General features: G+C 36.4%; 2 protein-coding genes across 2 annotated transcripts in view; one reads left to right on the forward strand and one right to left on the reverse strand.

The window, feature by feature from the left end:
- Positions 1-728: 728 nt before the first annotated feature.
- Positions 729-17,151, forward strand: part of IFT74 (intraflagellar transport 74) — a 36,971-nt gene continuing 20,548 nt past the window's right edge. The window contains exons 1-9 of the mRNA XM_009895883.1: positions 729-845; positions 1,259-1,394; positions 1,887-1,935; positions 2,776-2,874; positions 3,039-3,099; positions 3,565-3,624; positions 4,694-4,755; positions 16,016-16,154; positions 17,132-17,148. Coding sequence (XP_009894185.1) covers positions 729-845; positions 1,259-1,394; positions 1,887-1,935; positions 2,776-2,874; positions 3,039-3,099; positions 3,565-3,624; positions 4,694-4,755; positions 16,016-16,154; positions 17,132-17,148 — 740 coding nt within the window. The remainder of the gene's footprint in view (positions 846-1,258; positions 1,395-1,886; positions 1,936-2,775; positions 2,875-3,038; positions 3,100-3,564; positions 3,625-4,693; positions 4,756-16,015; positions 16,155-17,131; positions 17,149-17,151) is intronic.
- On the reverse strand, positions 6,108-12,845 carry LRRC19 (leucine rich repeat containing 19). Its single transcript, XM_009895875.1, has 5 exons — positions 12,819-12,845; positions 9,984-10,076; positions 7,983-8,493; positions 7,568-7,777; positions 6,108-6,433 (listed from the first exon to the last, which is right to left on the reverse strand). The coding sequence occupies exons 1-5, from the start codon at positions 12,843-12,845 to the stop codon at positions 6,108-6,110; spliced, it is 1,167 nt and encodes a 388-aa protein (XP_009894177.1).

Here is a 17,151-nt window from a genome sequence, read left to right on the forward strand (position 1 = left end):
GCTGGGGCAGTTGGTGCTGTGATCTCCCCGGCTCCAGAGGCCCTCAGCCTGGCCGGGGGTGGGGTTTTATCGCCCCGGGGGTGGGGTTTTATCGCCCCGGGGGAACAGGGGTATTTCTGCCTGTTTGGGTCATGGCCCAGAGTAGTACCACCATCTCACAGGGCCTGCCGAGCAACTAACTGCCTGGCAGCTTCAGCGATGGAAACGCTGTCTCCCCGTGCTGCGGCTGGGGGTGGGGGGGGGAGGTTGCTCTTCAAGGGGCTGGTGGAGACCACCAGGGTTTATCAGGGATAGTGCATCGGTGACTGGCGGTGCCCAAAGGACTATATCCAGATAACCCAAATGGGTGTTTAGAACAGCTGTTCACTTCCAGGTTGTTTCATGAGAGACTTGAACTCCGTGGGCAGATGCTGAAACAGTGCCACAAGAATTAGCAGGAGTTTTCTGTTAAACAGTATAAACTGAGGACTGGCTAAGCACTGAAGAGGGACTGCTGTCTCACCTTACTGATAGAGCTTCTGTGGTCCTTTCTGAGTACTCTTTCTGTCTTGCACTATGCTTTTCCAGTAAGGAAGTGCTTACAGGTTTCCAAAGAAAACTAAACTCCTTCTAATAGGGGGGAAAACTAAGCCTTAAAGAGTTGATCTTTCGTAGTTTTAAGGAGCTTGTGCAAATTAAAGGACTATTTCTATCCGTCTTCCCAGGGAGAAGTTCAAAAGGGAGCAAATATGGCCAGCAGTCACAGACCTCCAATAGCTCGTCCTTCTTCAAGAGCAGGAATAGGGCTCACTGCAAGGCCTAGCTCTTCATCAAGGACTCCATCAGCAACCAGAATAGGAACAGGGGTATGTTAAAAAATTTGAACATGAACTTTGATATATTTAGATTTTTGTCCTTTTTTTGGGTAATTTTTTTTAGTAGCACAAGTGATAGTTTCTGAGGAAGAATTTTAAGATTTTGATTTTGTACAGAGTTTTATTTTCTAATTTTGACTGAAAGGGGTCAAGGAGATCTTGCATCAAAAGTTCACCTGGGAGACCTTAATAGCAGTAATACTGCAGACAGAGGGAACAATGAGCAGGTGCTCAAAGGTGATCTCTTACCCTTCTGCAGCAGATATTTGACTGAAGAGATGTAAATGCTAAAAGATTCTTATAGGAACAGTATAGAGGCTAACTTAAGTTTTTAATTGCTTTGGAAGTTGCATAAACTCAATTCAGGGTTGGGAGGTTTGTGTTTTATTTTGTTTTGTTTATAGATGCCTCCTAGTACATCAAGACCTGGTTCTCGCGGTGGTTCTTCAACTACTGGAGGAGTCTTATCATCTCAGATTAAAGTTGCAGACCGTCCAGTGACTCAACAAGGATTAAGTGGAATGAAAACTGCGATGAAAGGTATTTTTGACTGAAGATAGCTATCAAGGTGCCTGCAAACGTTTTAAAGGAATGTTTAGGGTTTTAAAGGAAAACTTTTCATTGCTGTATGAATTGGAGAGTGAATAGCTATGATTAATAGGAACAGGAGAAAGGAAAGGAAGATTAAAGCATGTCTCTCATTTTGTTTACTCTTGGCAGTCAGAGAAGACAAAGGCTTTTCTGTGCCTGAGCTGTATTTAAAAATCATTCTAAAGAATACAACAGGATCAATTGTGTCTTCTTGCATCACTGCAGAATAATTAAAACACTGTATTATATAGTAACTTTATATAGTTGAAAAAGTAGTGTCTATCTTCACAACAGTCTAAAATGAATTTCTGCCTTTGTTTTAGTGAGGTAAAATCTATTTAAGAACACTGAGAAGAACAATCTGCAGATTGTTTTCATAATTTACAGTTCATCAAAATTAGTTGTTTTCTAACAAAATGCCATCTTATTCTCCTTTTTCAGGTCCTCAGAGACAGATAATGGATAAAACATATTACCTTGGACTGTTGAGGTATGTCTTAACAGCACATTCAAACTGCAGAAGGTTTAATGCTCTGTTCCCTTTCTGACATGAAGTTTGTTGTGCTTAGCCATACAGTGGGATAAGCGGTGTTCACTTGTAATGAAATCTGTCCTGTTATAATAGTTAAGGTCATTTTGCATATCGTTTGTAGGAGGAAAGGAATTTTATACTTATGTGCAAGTACAAGTAGATTCCTTTGACATTTTGTTTTTAGGCTTGCTAAGTTAAATGCACTCTCACAGCATTAGTAAAAGGAAGGTCAGTGATTTTTAACTTCTACCTGTAATGCTTGATAGGTCTGATAGCTCCATTTGTAAGAAGTAGCATCACAAACTAAGCACTTTTTAGTGTACGTTCCAGTTGACTTACTTGGCTTATACATTGAGCTAACACTGGCAAAGGCAAAACCTTGTGGAAACTGTATTGCTACTTTGTCAGTTGATAATATTGCAGTGTTGAATAGTGAGTCCTAAAAGATGTCATTTTAAATATAGATGATACCCACATTCTGTGAAATGATACTATGATTTTTTTCCTGTACATTTGAGAATAATTCACATCTGTTTAACCAGCAAGGACGAAAAGCTAATTAAAACATTTTATTTCATATCCGGGTTTTCTAACAACTACTTGTGATTTTATCTACTAGAACCACTCTGGTTTTTTCCTTATTTACACAGTTCTTCTTTGAAATACTGATTTGAAACATGGTACAGTGTGAGAAAGAGCTACTGATTGCACATCTCTTATTAGAGAATACAATTTCTGTTCTATCTATGTTTTAGTTGTACATTAAAATGTTAATGATTCTTTTTTATTTTTTTGCAGAAGCAAAACAAATGAACTCACAACAGAAATTAACAAGTTGCAGGAAGAAGTAGATATGTACAAGCAAGAGAAATCTGTCTATTTGTCATATGAAAAAAGGTGAGATGTATTGAAACAAATGCAGTGCTAACTTTCTCAGTCACAAGACTAGTCTGGTATTTTGCAGGCTTCAAGGAACCATTAAATAATTCTTTTCTTCATTATTTTGTTTTTACATATACAAATCTTCCCATATTAAGTTTGGCTTTTTGTTTTGTATTTAGGGCAGAGGCTTTAGCTGGTGAAATCAAAGAATTTCAAGGTCATCTAGCAGACTACAACATGGTATGCTGCTGTCAGCTTTTGATACTGAATGTTCTCCCGTCTGTCATTTACTTTGTCCTGCATTTGCTTTACTTCAGCATCTTTTTTTTTATTGACATTTCTCTATAAGAATGTACTGGTTAATTGTGCTTTTTATTCAGTTATTGGAAAAGATATAGATGGAAACTAAGGAAAACAGAAAAAAAGAAAGTGTTCTATACATTAGGAGAAGCAGTTGCATATGGCTTTAAGAAATTACTGGTGCATAATATTTGGAGGGTTTGTACAGTTGCATATGGTGATTACTTCTGAAAACTGCATATAATCTATTAAGATTCCCATACCATGTTTTTTCTGTTTGCAATAACAGAAAATTGCTGCCTTTTCATGAGTGCTTTGTGAGTTGCTACCTATTTGTCTGATTTTCTTGTTTATAATTTAAAAAAAAGGAGAGCAATAACAGGTTGGAGTTCTGTCTCATTTCAGGTTGTAGATATACTTAACACCAATACGGATATAGCAGAAGTGATTCGAGATTACAATATGGTAAGAATTAGGATATTTGCTATATTTGAACAGTGAAACTGTATGTGTTACATTCTTGGTCCTTCGAATAAACGACATATATAAAAAAGCATAGCACTAATTTAAAACTTACCCATTTTTCCAGTTAAATTAACCGTAATATTGGCAACGTGTTTGTAGTGAGACAATTGTCTAAACTGTTGCATTAACAGCCCCATGATAGTTTTCTGTGGTTTAGATTTCAGAAGGCTGTCATCTCAATGCAAATTATGAGTGTTAAAATATTTTCTTTATTTGAAGTAGAAGCATAGAACATTAGTCTTATGAAAGGCAAATTCAATAGACTGTGCTGCCTTGTAAAGCTGCCTGGTCTTCTGCAAGCTTAGTTCTTTTTTGTCTTCTGCCTTTTAAGTGACTCTAATGTAATAAATACTAAATAGGTCTCTCACATTGCCAACCACAAAATCAGTGAGCTTTGTTCTTCCTTCACTTACTTTCTTTATTTTCTAACACAGTTAGAGTGTTACTCTAAGTATGAAGGCATGACTGGCATTAAGCATGTTCCATTTCTTATGATCACCTTGTCCATAAGCAAAAGAAACTAGTTTTAGAAGAGGTTATTTTGGTACCTTGAAAAACCACCTGGATATTTCTTGGTCAAAACAATTTTTTTCCCCCTGCATTTGGTTGAAAAATAGTCACAATGACTGTGTCTTAAAGAGAAGAATGCTTTGCAAGTGCTACATTTTGTTTGTAGGCTTAAATAGTATTTTACTAAGTGTTCCAGGAATAGATCCCACAGTAATAGTAAGTGAAGTGATTTGTTACAAACTTGATTGTATTTCTTTTTCAAACATGCAGATGCCTTCTTACTTCCTTTGGTTTCCAGTGGAAGACTGCAATTTCAGAAGGTCTTTCTTCAGTATCAGATGTGAAAAACTTCTGGAGCAGGCAGCCTCTGCTGCTTCTTCCTCTACTGCATTCTGAGCAGCTTCTTGCTCATTTAGAGGAAACTTTGAATTTATGTATATAATTTGTATCTTTATTATTATGTATTATATTAAAATATATATATTTTTTTTTTTTTAAGTTAAAGGTTCAGAATGACCGAGACACTCAGAGCGTGGATAAAATTTTCACAGAAAGACAAGCGTAAGTACATGAAGTGTATGCTTCTCCAAAGCTGTGAAAATCATAACTGAACTTGGCAAAACTGAGGTGTTATCTAATTCAGAAGTTCCTTAAGAGTGCAATGCATACCACAAGTGATACCTGAGCAATTTCAAGATGATACATCAGCGCCAGGCTGCAGCTGGAGTTCCCAGCTTTAAACTCTTCTGAGTAAGTGTTGTGGAGATACTTAGCATGTCATCCAGGAGGAGTTAGGTGGCAGTGCAGACTCTTGACTTTTGGCAACCTGCAGTCAAGGTCCTGAGTTTTGGAGATTGTGTTGTGGAGTAGCAGAGTGGGGAAAGCAAGCAGAAGTGGGGACTAGAACTGAGATTCCTGTCTGGTAAGGTAAGGGTGTATGGAGGGGAAGATGAGGACAGTGAGATGCTTGCAGTAAGAATTTGTAAGCCATGAGAATGGCTTTTTTTGTGATAGGTTGAAAGGATGAGTTTCTGAGATGTTTAATTTAGGGGAAGAAGATGTTCAGGAGAAAGAGATGTGATCCTGCTTGTTTCCAGTAAGAGTGATCTCAACAATGAGATTTTATGTATAAATAAGCAGTTCTAAAAAACAATTTACCATTTAATAGTAAGTCACTTCTAAATAATACCATGGTTTTCAACAGCTTGCAAATGTGTCTACTCTACTCTGAATGCATTTTTAGGTGTTAAGAACAGATGAAGAGAAAAAACTTAGTTCAGTAGCAAACTAAGGCATAAAGTCATTAGAAATGCAGTAATGATAATATATCATTGTACTGCATGTAGACACATTTGAGGGAATGGAGCAGTTGGTCTTTTGTGCTCTGCTACTTCAGGTAAAAAAAACCCAAATGCTCTGTTCTCTGATTGTGTTAGTTTTGCGTAATAAACTACTGATCTGTGACACCGTTGATTTGAATTCAGTCCCCAGTCTGGCTGTGGTCTGCTTTGATGTTTTAGAGAAATTATTTTTCCTTTCTGGACTTCTTCACATAGAAAGCATTAGTAATTATGCCAGTTTCACAAGCGACTTCATAAAGACTTGTTGATGTTAAGCAATATACAGTAAGCTCTCTCACCCTGCCGTGAATAACCAAACATATTTTTATAAAAGGGGGATTACGAGTATTTTTTGCATGTTTTGAAATATTTGTTGTGACAGTGTGCAGCATGCACATCACCACATTTTTTGGCATCATGATTCATACAGCAATACCTTGTTATGGATTTGACGAGATGAGAGGAGATGGACTGCTTAGCCCCATTTTGAATTGTACATAAGTAGCGTAATATGGAAGTACAAATGTACTACAGTTTTGAAAAAAGTCAGTTCATCATCCATTGTTTAAGACATTAACTCTCCTCGGTTACATAAGAATCTATATATTTATCCTCAATAAATCCGTCTTCCCCAGGCACAAATGCATGAATTTTCTCAAATATTACTATGGGCTCTTCATTGCTGGTACACGATACTGTAGGAGAAGAACTCATGTCAGCTGAGAACTCCTGTTCAAACATCTGTGAGTCATTTTCTTCCAGACGACGGTGACTGTAGCTGACCAAATAGCGATACCATGTCGGGCATTTTATAGCAGTAAAAATCAGGAGTGTAGTGCTTAGGACAAGCCCTAGGACACCCGCTAGGAAGGTCCAGCTTTTGCCAAGAAGTGGTAAATCTTTAAACAGATAAGAAAAAAAAAAAGTCATCTTCATGAGGAATACCAGCAAAAAGTCTAGTATGTTTTTTTTCATAGTTAAACTGAGAACTCACAAAATAAACAATGATAGGGGAATTACTGAGTGTCTCCAAAGCTTTAGTAGAATGTTATTGCTATGTTATTAGGAAGTCAGCAGCATCACTCAGACCAGAAATGCACGTACATCTCCTATTTCCTAGCAATATAAATCCACCATGCATATGTATCAAAAATGGTAGTTTCAAAGTCACATAAAGTTCTGGGGACATACAAATGATAAAAGAATCATTTTTTCAATGTTTAAATTCCAAGATGGGCTTTATAAGAAAAGAAAAATAATCAGTAATTGACTTCAAATTCAGATTCCTAGGTTTAAATTTCTGTATGGTGATGATGCCTGCACCCTAAAATACTGCATCTTTTGTTTTGCATATCCTTTCATTTCTTTTATAATAAAAAAATCAATAGGAACAGGTGTGTGTGGCGGTGCTGGCTTACAATTTTGCTCATATTTGGAGACTGATATTTCTTCTACTTTAGCCAGAAGCAAGAAGTAAAGCATTTCGATATGGAAGAGTAGAGAAGAACATTAATTTGCTTGTAAGAAAACAAATTATTGACATTACTAACAGAAAAGCTAGACTGTTATGGAGCGCTGGTGGAATTAACATCAAAAGGTGAAGAGGCTATCACTGAAATTTTCAAAGAATATGGGATGGGCACATATGTGTCCTTTACACTGGACACAGTTGAGGGCAGGAGCAAAATTAATTGGCTTACTCTTTCACATTTTAAGAAGACAGCTATGTCTGGAAAGCAGTTAGTTTGGAAGAAGTAACTGAATTTTTTTAAAGATGCTTCTGTAGTTCTGTTTAGCAGAGATCTGGATCATTTGAGAATTCAAGTGTGGTTTATCCATTTTGAACACTTATTCAGTAGAGCTTAACATTCACCATAATGTGTGTGCAGTCTACCAAAACCTGGAAATACACTTGTTCTATAGCCCTGGCTTTTATGGAGGAATTAGTGTACTACAAATACAAAACGGTATGAAATTATGGAGCGGAAAATCAAACAGCTTGTAAGCAGTAAAGTGAAACATCAGTATATTACCTGCACGTGTTCCATTGTTTCCAGTGATGTTGTTTGGAGTCAGAGCTGTTAGTAAGGCCCTGCTTTTAAACTTAATGGCAAAAATAGAAGTTACAGTGTTTTCTAAAGAAGCTTTTTCAAATTTGCAGTCAGCTGGTTGGATAGCTGCCGTCTTGATGGAGAATTTTTCCATGGTGTTTGGGAATGTACATGCAGTGTTGTTTTCATTTGCTGTGGATGTGAGCAGTGGAAATATTGATATGAGATATTGTTAATAAATTGGCACTCTAATCTAAAAAAAAAAATTTCATGGATAACTAATGTATTATTCCAAAATACAGACAAGTTGATGGTGGATGTTATCTAGATCAGGAAAAAACAAAATAAGGCTGTTTGTTGTAAACAAGTATAAAATGCTGTTCTTACCACAACTTACCCATTGTCACACTGGAGACAGTTAGCCATATCTGTAAATCAAGGAGGTCACAGGAGCAGGTCCATGGGTTTCCAGCTAAAATTATTTCAGTCAATTTAAAAGATGATTTTATATGAAAAGATTTCAGAAAGTTATACTGTAGATTTAAAACTGTCAGACTTTTTAGAGAAGTAAATACATCTGAATCTAGTTGAGTAATCATGTTGTAGGACAGATTCAACACTGACAGTTGGTTTAACCCTGCAAATGCTGCTGTATGAACTGTGCTAATAAGATTGCTGCTGATATCCAGAATTACAAGTTTTGTCAGATCGCAGAAGCTGTTATTATACAGTACAGAAATCGTGTTTTCATTCAGATAAAGTTCAGTGAGGTTGATAAAACTTCGAAGGATCTCTTTGTCACTATCTTTTAAAGTGATTTTATTATTTTTGAGGCTTAATTTAGTAACATTTTGGAAGAGTTTAGCGGGGATGTTAGGGAGGTTCTTTCCAGACTCCTCACAAGTGACCTGTTGAAAAAAAGAGAATGGCAACAATTAAATACTGTAGGGAAGTCTGGTGATGAAGGTGTCTCAGTGATGACTATTAAGGGCATGAAGAGTCTTTCATGTATTTTTTAATGCCAGGACTTGAAAAGAAAAAAAATATTTCTCTTCATTTATCGTTTTCCTAATATACTCGTGTTCTGGTGATACAGGGGAAATGAATCCTCCTAGTGTATACAGATCTGAAGTTCCAGGTCACTTAGTGCTTAAACTCTGTTTGAGATGCAACACTCTTTATGTGATGATCATCCAAAACATAACCAGTTTGGCATACTATTTTGGAATTAGTAGGGCTGTCTGTTTTAGAATTCTATGTGAAGGTTGGCTGGATAGAACAAGGATTCCTTTCCCACATAATCTGGAAAGAAGGTATCATAGAGGAATTGGATTCAAGGCTCAAAATTAATTCAGATATGCTTTTTCAAATGTATTGTGTTGTTTTTAAAACAGCTATGTTTACTTTTCATCTTTAAAACTGTAAAACAGCAGACTTTCAACAAAATGGTATCTATTTTTATTATGAATACAGCACTTAAATTCATTCTTGTTTTCTGGGTTGAAGTTTAGCATAGCTGCTATTTATCAGGATTGAGAGTGTTTACTCTCCATACCTTGAAACACTTTTATTTTCTGAAAAAAGTAGATTTCTTTATATGTATAGGCATGCATCACTGCAGACTACAGTTTAGAGTTAAGATACTTGAACTGGCTTTAAAGGAGGGTCTAAGTACTGGAAACAGATTGATTGTGTTATCACTTTTCCTAAATAAGTAGCCTGTTTTCAGCTTGTTACTGTTGTCACCAGATTCAGTCTAGATAGCTTATTTAAAAACAACTGTTGGTGGAGTGCCTTTTCTGCACTGCATATACCCATTGCGTGGTTTTTTTGCTCTTCATATTTGTCCCAAAGATGAACAAGCAGTAGGTACTGTACTGGACCTGTAGCCAGTGAGTCAGAGCAAATAGTGCAATACCAGTTTTATCACTTGACTGTTAATCAAGACTTCTTTCTTCTCCTCCATTCCCCAATAAATGCAAAATCCATTAAATTAATCTCTGAAAAAAAACTTATAAAAGTTTCTTATGTGTATTTGGACCTTATTTGGGCAAGTGCTAACTCAATAAATCTCTTTAACTTGAGCAGTAGTTGGCCTTGTCCAAACAACTGTTGCTTTTCAGGTCTATTCCAACATGATTAATGAGGCACTCCTGTTGTCTGCAGAGGAATTTATCTGAGATATAAAACCGTCTCAAATATGTTTCGGTGTTATTCACCCACTTACAATGACTGCCAGCAGCTAGTTGTCCGTTTTGCAGAAAACCACATCTTCTTATTTGTCTCTACTTTGTTCTTTCTCCAGGAATTTTATGTTTACAAGGGAGTTTTTCAAATGCTTTTGGCTTCTAGTGTCTCTTTCAGAAATAAGGGTAATTAACATACATATAAAACTTACCGTTTGAGAAGTAATGTTGCAGTCAGCAGTGACTGGATTCAAAAACAGTGTTCCAGCCCAGATCACAAGCCAAGAGCGTTTCATGTTTAGAGCCTAACAAAAAACAACACTTTTGTATACCAAGACCAGAATACCAATGTCTTCTGTAGTGGTAGTGTAACAAATTAATAGATATAGTTATTTCAATGGTAATTTAATAAATTCTATTCTACATAGATACTATGAAATGTAAAATTAAGAGGAAAAATGCAGGTTATCAGAATTAATGTATTCAGCTTCTACTTAATTGACCCAAACCTAAAATCGAGTGAGCAGACTGTATCAGCAAATAGAAAAGGGAGTGATTGGACAAGTTAGTAGACAACTATTTCATAAATGTATAAAACAAATAGGCAGGGATATACTCATTAATATCCCTGTTAAAGTAATTATGGGTACTGGAAGACTATGATAGGAGTAGACTGCAGAAAGTATTCAGGCTTGCATGCTCTACCTGAATAATTTCCCTTGTTACCACTGACAGAGGCAGAATACTGTACTAGATGGATTGTTGGTTTATCCACTCAGATTTCTATTATGTTCTTACGTAAGTTATTAAGCAGTTTTTGTGTGTTTTTTTAATTAGTAGATTGATCTTCTAATCTCTTTATTATCCATAATATATATCATACGACATAAACCTGGACCTCTGTATTATGAAGGTGTAGTTGTTGCTCTGATCTTTGGAACTAAGTAAACACAGTTCAATCTCTTGTGCTGGAGTTTTTGTACGGATATGAACCTTACTTTTTGAGACTCAGCAAAATTTTTCTGACAAATGATATTCACTGTGACATTAACTTCTCTCAGAGAAAGTGTCACTTATCTATCCCCTTTGAATCAGGTGTTATTTGCAAGATCTACTCATTTTAAACATGAATATGAAGCAGCACTGTTAGATGTTAAATCAGTCCCAGTTTATGCCAGACTTGAATTAAAATGTTATGTAAAAGGTATGTTATCCCTTCATTTTTACACTTTTTCTTAAGCAACTGAAGAGAAGAGATAGTGGGCTAAGTGAACCTCAATATCTTAGGAAAGTTGTGGAGGAATATCTTAGCCCAGGGAAGTTGTAGATGCTCCTTCCCTGGGAGTGTTTAAGGCCAGGTTGGATGGGGCTTTGAGCAACCTGGTCTAGTGGGAGGTGTCCCTATCCATGGCAGAGGGTTGGAACTAGATGATCTTTAAAGTCCCTTCCAACCTAAACCGTTTTATGATTTTGTGATCTCCTTCCCAGGTTTCTATTTTCCCAATTAAAAAAGACCCAAAAGATGAGGTATAAGATACTTGTTTAAAGTGCCTATTGTATCTTGAGCTGTAGAGAGTATTCACTGAATTTAACAGATAAGAGTGGGGGAAATTACATAAGGAAGTTCAATTTCACGAACGATGCTAAATATATGCAGCTAGTCAGATTTTAAAAAACTTCACTAATCATTAAAAAGCGTGCCAGGAGGCCTTTACTGATCTGTATGAAGTAGATGAGGTCACAGAACAAATTGGTCAAGTCTAATTGATAGCTTCTTTATATTTGTTTGTCTGAGGACTGACCTCATTCACCTAACTGAATTAGCCTGGAAACTTGCTGTCTTCGTAGGAAGAAAAAGAAGATAAATGCCACTTATACTGCTCTGATCTATTGTGCATTTCTACTGCTGTTGGAAGTTTACATTAAATACAAAAAGAGTTCATAAACCTTTTTGTTCGGTATTATCAGTGGCAGGGCCGAGGGGTACTAGCAGCAGCAACCATGATGGTATTATGTTCTGTATTAGATATTTTTCTTGTCAGTGATGGTACTGGTGGCCCGCATACTCTTTGGAGCCAGTTTGTATATTGCTAGTGGAAAATATGATGTAGTTTGAGAACACCTGATATAGACTGTGTTAACAGTTGAATCTCATGGCATACTTGGACTTTAAAGATACCACTTCCAAGATGTTCAGAAACAGAGCACTCCTTAACCAGGCAATCTAGAAACACAGATTAATAGTATTATTGTAGTTTGCAGATTTCAAGAAAAATAGTCTTTATTGTGAAAAATAGATTAAAATATTATTTTAAAAGATAGTCTGTAAGTTAATAACAGTCAAGTTGAAAATGAAAGTTAATTTAAAAAATTTTCACAACTTCAAGGAAAAAAATAACGTATCTGAATAAAGGGGATGCAATTAACTTGAAAAATCCTTTTCCTGTCTAAAAATTCACTATACATATGTCTAAGTCAAAAACATAGTTCCTATTTTTTACTTTAGTTTCTGCTGAAAAGTTAGGGGTTTTCTTAGAGGTTTGATTTTCTGCTTTGTGTGTGTGGGAACCTGTATAATCAATAGAAGAACCAGAATGCATCTATAATTTTAGTTGTGGTTTAGCTTTTTACTACAACAAGACTTTAAGAATTGCTGTTTAAAGTAGTTGCTTTGGAAAGAAACTGAGTCTGGTGATACCTTGACATTTCCTTGTAATTAGAAAGAGTTTTCTTAAAAAGTTTTCAAGATTTTGTTGTTTAATAGTAATACAATTCCTGTTCTTTTTCTTATATTTGTAAAGAAAAAGGCAGTTTTAGGGAGGTAACAGAGTTCATATAATCAGGTAATCTGCTTTTCAGAGAAGAAACAGACTGTTCCCTGACTTTCTACTGAAGTACAATTTACTTAACAACTTGGCATGTCCAAGGTTCATAGTAATTCCTGAACTTTTAATGTAGCCCAAGATGTATTTGTTTCAAGTCTAGCAACAAAGTCATACTAATAAATCTTTGCCTACATGTTGAAAAAGATGTGCCAAGTGTCTTACCTTTCTGTTGCTTCTTAGAGGCAGCATATGTACACATGTGTAGATTTTTCACTGCACGGACAAGAAATAATATGGTGCAACAGCACTTTGGTTTTGTTCAACCTTTGTACCTGATGAATAAGCAGGCAGTGTAAAAAAAAAAAAAATAAAAATATTAAACCTAGAAAATCCTTAGCAAAAGATTGACTAGGTTGAGCAACTTCTTATAATCATCTTGTGTTTAATTGGATGTGCAGCCAATAAGGAAGTCTAATAGTGCTATGCTCAAATGTCAAGTTCCAGATCACATAGGAAGCACTGAGGTAAAATGCCACTGAGAATTTGCAAGCAAGTTGGGTTATAATCAATTAAAGACATGCTGGAGGCAGAAAGTGACTTAGATTTTTTATATTATCAGTCATCAAATGAAGACAATTTCAAGATATTTGCATACTGAAGTAAAGGTCTCTAGTAGTTAGTTAATCTGTGTTAGATTCTTGTGTTTTAGAACATAAGCATCAGAGGAGCGGAGTGTGATATATAAAGCTCATTAATTACAAAGAATTACAAGCACTTAAGGACACCAGTTATATGGACTATACTTCAGGAAGAAATTCTGAAAGCAAAATATACTTGGTCTGATTTGGGAGCATGTCTATATGCAGGTTGAAAGAGGGATTGTATTGATAGACAAGCAGTGTGTCCAATAAATTTTTTCTTTCATTGGTGCTTATTCTCTAAGCCTCATTCTGTCCAATGCACAGCATCAAACTACAAGACAGTTCACTCCCTTCTCATTCTCCGTCCCTCTCTAATACGTGGCTGTAGAAACCATTTTATTTCACTATCTCTCTTTGATGTTATTGTCACTTTGATTTTTTGCTTAATATCTCAGAACAATCTGCAACTTTTCCAAGCCTCATCTCTGATTCAGCTTCATCAGCAGTGTTCAAATTAGTTGTTATAATGGGCTGCCTTCCTGTGGGAGCCATTGCTGATATTTTCATTGCCTCTTAGAAAGACACTGAGTGTAAACCTGTGAAAAGGTTTCTACTAGAGAAGATGCATCACAGCTAAGTCAGACATTTCTAGTCTCAAGGACTTACTGGATCACCTCGAAGTATTTAGCCAGGAAACATAAGAACATAAGAAAATGAGGCTTCTCTGTAATGTGTCTATACAGGCTTTACATTGGTAGGGTTGGAAAAGTAGGCTTTCTTTCCTTACTCTGCCATGCATACTTGCAGTCTCAGGCATAGATGAGAAAAATCCAGTAGTTTGGAGACACCACTGGCCTCATCAGTGGCAGCTGCTTCCACATGGTGTTTTGGAACACAGGAGAAATGTAGGAAGCGGTATTCTTCTCTCCCTCCCTAAATGCCCCAGTGATCTCCAGGAAAAGACACCCTGTTTGTAATTCAAGACAAGCTCTCTATGATCAGTACTGACAGTCTGTCCACGTGAATTACATCTAGTGTGGAGATTTATTCTGGAAATCAGCAACCTTAACTTTTTCTTGAATTCCTCATTGCAATTTCTCTGTTTTCATTCTGTCACATCTTCATTTGGGCTTGATTTGAGAGAAACTGTCATTGTGGAGACCTTGCAACAGCCTTCATGGGTCCAGATTGAGGGATGAGGAGCCTACAATAAAGTAACATGACAGCTTCCTGCCAAGGCCCAGCTCAGTGCCTTCCGGAGGATCTTGAATCAAACTACTTCTATAGCTTAAGAACATGCTTCACTTAAAAAAGTACTCCTTTCCACTACCAAGCGTAACATAATTATTCATTCACAAAGCAGTGTACTTACAGTGAGGGCCTCATACCTTGGGCTGGGTCTGAACAAAACATTTTTAGTCTCAAGAGGGTGTTCCATTTCATGTCATGTTATGACTACCCAGTATTTTTTGGGCAGTCCCAGTGCACTCTAAATTTGCCACAGAAAGTGGCAAATTGCTTTTATTTGTTTCTTCATCATCAGCCTCCAAAGCATCTTTGCAACATGGGTTGCTAACCTGACAGAATTTCTACTTAACGTCTTCAGATTCCTGGATATTATAGCTTTTTCTTGAAGCCAGTTGGAAGACTTGTTACACTTTTTAATCTCTTTTGAGAATCCCTGGGAAGTGGTGAAGACTGTGAAGACAGGCTGAGGGAGCTGGAATTGTTTAATCTCTAGAAGAGAAGGCTTAGTGAGTTTCTTATCAAAGAAAATACCTGATGGGCAGGAATAATGAAAATGGAGCTGATCTTTTCTCAGTGGTGTCCAAGGGCAGGACAAGAGACAATGGCCACAAACTGGAGAACAGGAAACGCCACTTAAATATAAGAAAAAGCTCTTTTTACTGTAAGAGTGGCCAAACATTAAAACTTTTCCCAGACAAGTCGTGGGGGTCTCTGCAACTTGCTCTAGGTGACAGTGCTTTGAGTAGTGGGGCTGGACTAGATGACCTTCACAAGTCCGTTCCACCATCAAGTCTACTCTCCTTTTATGAAATTTTCATTATTCTGTTACCCTGTGATTATCCTTGTTCAGATCCACTATTTTGCATCGTCTTTTAAGCCTGAAGGCATTCTTGGCTGCAATCATTGATCTGATAGTGTCAGTTAGACAATTTAAAATTTTCAGCATCTTGCAACTCAGGAAGAGTTAAAGAAAAATAGAAGAAAAATAAATCCTGAAGGAAGGTATCCAGCCTATTTCGTTATCCTTAACAGCAGAAGTCACTCTGCAAACAAGCAAGCAGTTTAAACAGTCTTTCATGAACTGTGAAGGGAAGGTATCCTTTTCAGGATCTCAGGATTTTTTGTTAATTTACTTTATCTTTAGCTATGTTCTCAAATTGTTTGACTCTCTAGCTTTAGGAATTCCATAGAAATTACTAGACATTACATTCTTATTCCAAGAATTCACTTGATTGAGAGCAACTGAGAGGGACTAGTATATTTTTGCCAGTGTTGGGGACTATGCAGGTGGACAGGGTGGGAGTGTTGGAAAATACTTTGTGGGTACTGCATTCTGTGACGTAAATGTTTATATAGCTAATCCAACTCCAAGAAAATTAGATACAAGGAGGTAACTCCTTTTTTTAAACTCTGTGGAGTTTTTGTGTTAAAGGATCATTTCAGTGAGGCTGAAGGAATACGAAAGTTTGAAATGGGTGCTTAAAAGAAACATCAGTTAGTAAAAGTTACAATAATGTTCTATTTTTGCAGCACAGAAAAGTTAATTCAAGCTGTAGAAGAAGATATTGAACGTGAAAAGGTTGTAGCAGATGACATAATAAAAGACATGTCACAGGAAAATCAAGCTAAATATATGGAGATGAAGGCTGCAAATGAAAAACTCTCCCAGGTTGGTTTGTTTCATTGTACTTACCTAAAATGTTTCTTGATCTGGCTCCATTGCTTCTAGACACAATTTAATTATTAAAGAGCTTGAAAATGGAGTAATACAATTAAATTTTTTCTGGTATCTTAATAAATTGTAGAAGTGCCTTAAAAATAAATAGAACAATTGACTAAACCCAAATATTTCATATTTTTTTTATTTCCTGTTTTAAAAACAAATGACATTCATCATTTTCCTTTTAAATTTGGGGACTGACATGCAGATTTTAAAAGCCACTGTAGTGCTTAGATGTTTCGTCTTGTAAAAAGCAAGCAAAAGGGAAAAACAACCCCAGCAATTTTTTTGGTTCACTTGAGTAGAATGTTTTCTTCTGCGTACAAAAATGAATCTGACTGTGTTTTTTTCTTGTTGTATGTCTGAATGTAACTGGGCTTTGTAAAATTTTTGTGACTTCACTAGTCCTAACATTAACAAAAGCAGTAAGACTTCTAGGTTCTCTGGGATCATCTAGCTTCCACTATACAGTCTTAGAAAGTTTCTCTATATAGCCTGTACAGAGAGAGAGGCATCTCTTGAGGCCAGTGCTTCCCAGCTGTCTTAGGATGAGCTGAATCTTTAGTCAGGGCCTACCTCTTTCTGGACTGTGAAGAAACTGTGGTGGCTAGTTCAGATTTTAAAATCTGACTTTAAACTTCTGTACTGATTTTAAGAAAAATAGTAGAAAAAGGGCAAACAGTTCTTTGGTTATAGCCCAACTGCAAATAACAATGATAAGTGTTATGGGAAAAGCTGGATGCTGAAAGTAGGTGGATACTGTATCTGGGTTACTTGAGAAGCTGGGGACAGTCTTGTCTTTTAGATTTTTAAGAGCAGCAATAAGATGATTTCCAGCATTTTATAAGTACTGAGTTGTGGAACAAAAAAAGTAATCTCATTAAGTAGTGACTTTTCTTTGAATTTTGTATTTTTTTCTTCTTTAGGAATTGATTGTTCAACAGCA

The sequence above is a fragment of the Charadrius vociferus genome, unplaced genomic scaffold (assembly GCF_000708025.1).
Source record: "Charadrius vociferus isolate BGI_N301 unplaced genomic scaffold, ASM70802v2 scaffold231, whole genome shotgun sequence".
NCBI lineage: Eukaryota > Metazoa > Chordata > Aves > Charadriiformes > Charadriidae > Charadrius > Charadrius vociferus.